Source organism: Athene cunicularia (genome assembly GCF_003259725.1).
Source record: "Athene cunicularia isolate RWA chromosome 3 unlocalized genomic scaffold, athCun1 chr3_part1, whole genome shotgun sequence".
In the NCBI taxonomy this organism is placed as follows: domain Eukaryota; kingdom Metazoa; phylum Chordata; class Aves; order Strigiformes; family Strigidae; genus Athene; species Athene cunicularia.
Window position 1 is genome coordinate 81197299 of NW_020799097.1, and position 2790 is coordinate 81200088.

The 2790-nt window shown below is 47.0% G+C and overlaps 1 protein-coding gene across 1 annotated transcript in view; it reads left to right on the top strand.

The window, feature by feature from the left end:
- Positions 1-2335, top strand: part of MAP10 (microtubule associated protein 10) — a 2706-nt gene extending 371 nt beyond the window's left edge. Inside the window, exon 2 of the mRNA XM_026844579.1 lies at positions 4-2335. Within this exon, the coding sequence (XP_026700380.1) occupies positions 4-2050 (2047 nt within the window). The 3' untranslated portion in view covers positions 2051-2335. The remainder of the gene's footprint in view (positions 1-3) is intronic.
- Positions 2336-2790: the final 455 nt, after the last annotated feature.

Genomic DNA, 2790 nt, shown 5'->3' on the forward strand with positions numbered 1-2790 from the left:
TAGTTACTTCCCTTTGAGCCGCGGCCGCTTCCCGCTGCGGGATGCCGCGGGGCGCCCCGTCGGGGAGCTGGTCCTGGGCTACCGCCTCACCAGCCTGGAGGCCGGCGAGGAGCCGCCCCCGCCGAGCTCCGCTAGCCCCCGCGCTGCCACGCCACCAGCCGCCTCCCGTGAGCCGGTGGGCGAGGAGGAGGAGGAGGAGGGTGAGGAGCTGGAAGGCAACACATTTTGCCCTCCCATGCTCTATTACAGCCGGGAACCTGCTCAGCCTTGTCTGCGGCCACCAGCAGCAGCCACAGGGCGATGGGAACGTGTCGAGGCCTGGAGGCTGCAAGATAAAGATGAAGACCAGAGCCCCCCACGTCCCAGGGGTGGGCCCTCGTTGCTGCACCCCGCCAGCCCTCAACAGCTCCACAACACGCTGGGGCAGCTGCCGCTACTCCGTGCCTTGCTGGCAGAGCTGTCGGTGCTCGCCCACAGCGCTACGCCTGCTGCTGTCCACCCCCATCTTGCCTGGCTCTACCAGGCCCCAGGGAGTGGTGGTGTGGCTTCACGGCCCCCCAGCCCCAGGCGCTCCTCTGCTCTTAGGCCTGCAGAGGCGCCTGTGGGGCCTGGTGGGAGCAGAGGAGCTGCCAGCCCACAATTCAAGCAAGGCCACCAAGAGGCCGCCTCTTCAGGGTCTTCTCGGGCCAGGAGAGAACCTCAGAAAGCTGCACACCAGGGAGAGATGGGCTCTGAAAGGAACTGCAAAACTAAGGAAAACAGACCTCCCAGAAAGAAATTGTTGTATGGGCTGACGAATACACTGAGGCTACGGTTGCAGCAGACCAACCCTGATAAGCTGATAATTCATGAGAGGAGAGAGCAGTACAGAAAAAAGCAAATGGAGATGCTGAGGGAAAGAAGCCTTTTAGCCAAAAGAAAGCTGCTCAGAAATGCTGGAGAACAGCAAGTGGTTTCTCACGGGCATTGTAGCAAGAGAGACAGCTCAAAGCAGAATAATCAGTTTGATAAAACTGTTGAGGCTTCATTACAAAACAGTGCTCTCACAGAGTACATTTCTGTGACAGGAGATGTGTCCCCTGACCTGCAGAAACAGGCAAGTGTCTTGAAGAACGATGAAATCGCGAGCAAAGAACATCCATGCAAAGTAACTACAGCCCCCTTACTGGAGGAAACTGTATTAAAATCTGCTCACAAGGAAAAGTATGTGATAGCCCAACTCCTAGCAGCTTTCCCAACAGATGATAATGCAAAGGGAAGTAATGAGGAAGCAATACACTTAATCCATCGTAAAACTACGGAGCACGATGATGCATCTGTTGCAAGTGATCACAAACCAAGTTCCAGCAGGAGTGTTGAAAACAACTCTGAATTCATATACTCAGATGACTTTGTTGCTAGTCCTGAGAACACAATTTATTCAGAAGATTTCACCAGTGCTGAGTGTACAGGTAGAGACTCAGAAGCTCTTGACAGCAGTCCTGAACCTCTGTGGCTTGAAAACCCAAAGCAAGGTTGGTCAGATACAGAGCTGGAATCCAGCAGGTCCAGAATTTCAAAGACAAGTCAAAGAGCTGAAAGTACTTCAGATCTTTTGCCAGTTCCTTCAGCTTCATCTCCAGTGCAGTCTTGGAAGAGAAACCATGACTTAAAAAACAGCAAGAGAACTAGTGATGAATCTGTTGATTCACTTAACCTTGCTCAAGTGGAGGCATCGTTACTAGATGAAGAACAGGAAGCCCAACAGAGCAGTATGGAAGAGAACAGGAGTGATCAGCCTATTAAAGAAGTATCTACACTGAGAAGCAAGCAAGATACCTCTGATACTGATTTGAATGTAGGGAAGGGGCAGACCTCTGCAGGAAAAAGCCAGTCAGTAACTCAAGTTAGCTCTTACTTGCCATCTAACATGCCTAATCTTGAATTTAGTGTCCTGGAAAACAGTACATCAGACAAAGAGGATGACTTTCTGGGAAAACTAGGTGTTCCTAATCAATACAAAGACATCAGTGAACTTGTAATAAGCAAGCTTCCAGGTTACACAATGTAATTACGAGTTTTCAGTGTCTGGATTAAGATAGCATATTTAAACTTTATAAGGCCTGTTACATTTAGCTGCAATATATACAAGTTAATTTAAGACTTTATCATGCACATTTAATACATTGGTGAATTTACTTAAGAGGTTTTTAAAATAAACTATTGGAATCACTAATGAATGGCTTGCTCCATGAGTTCAGCATTGGTATCTTGATACAAAAGTCATCTAAACAGCACAAGAAACATAACTTGCTGATAAAAGCAGAAATGAAGACAGAAGCAGCAAATGTGCAGTCACTATGCACAAAACTTGTCGAGGGTAGAAGTAATAACATCCTACAGGAAGAGCTGAGTACAAAATAAGTTCCTAACTGAACGTTAAGGTTTTATTCCTCATGAAAATAGTTCCATGCTTCATTTTCATTACAGTTACTTATAAGAGTTACAGCCACTTAACAGCACATTTACCAGCTAATCTGTATAATGATGTATTTGTTTCACCATTCAATCACTAAATACAGTGACCAGATCTAGATGAGCCATCCTAAGAGTTTCTTGGGTTGAAGTTTCTTACTTAAGTCAGATTTTCACAATTTATTATAAAATAGTTGAAGAATTATTGATGACAGTAAATCTGTATAATCTGGGAAAGCTTTGAAAGGTTGATGGAAGTTACTTGACCTTGAAGATCAAGGGTGTGCAAAGAGTAGGGAAGGGCTCAGTAAATTTTCAGTGCCTCACAGCTCCCTG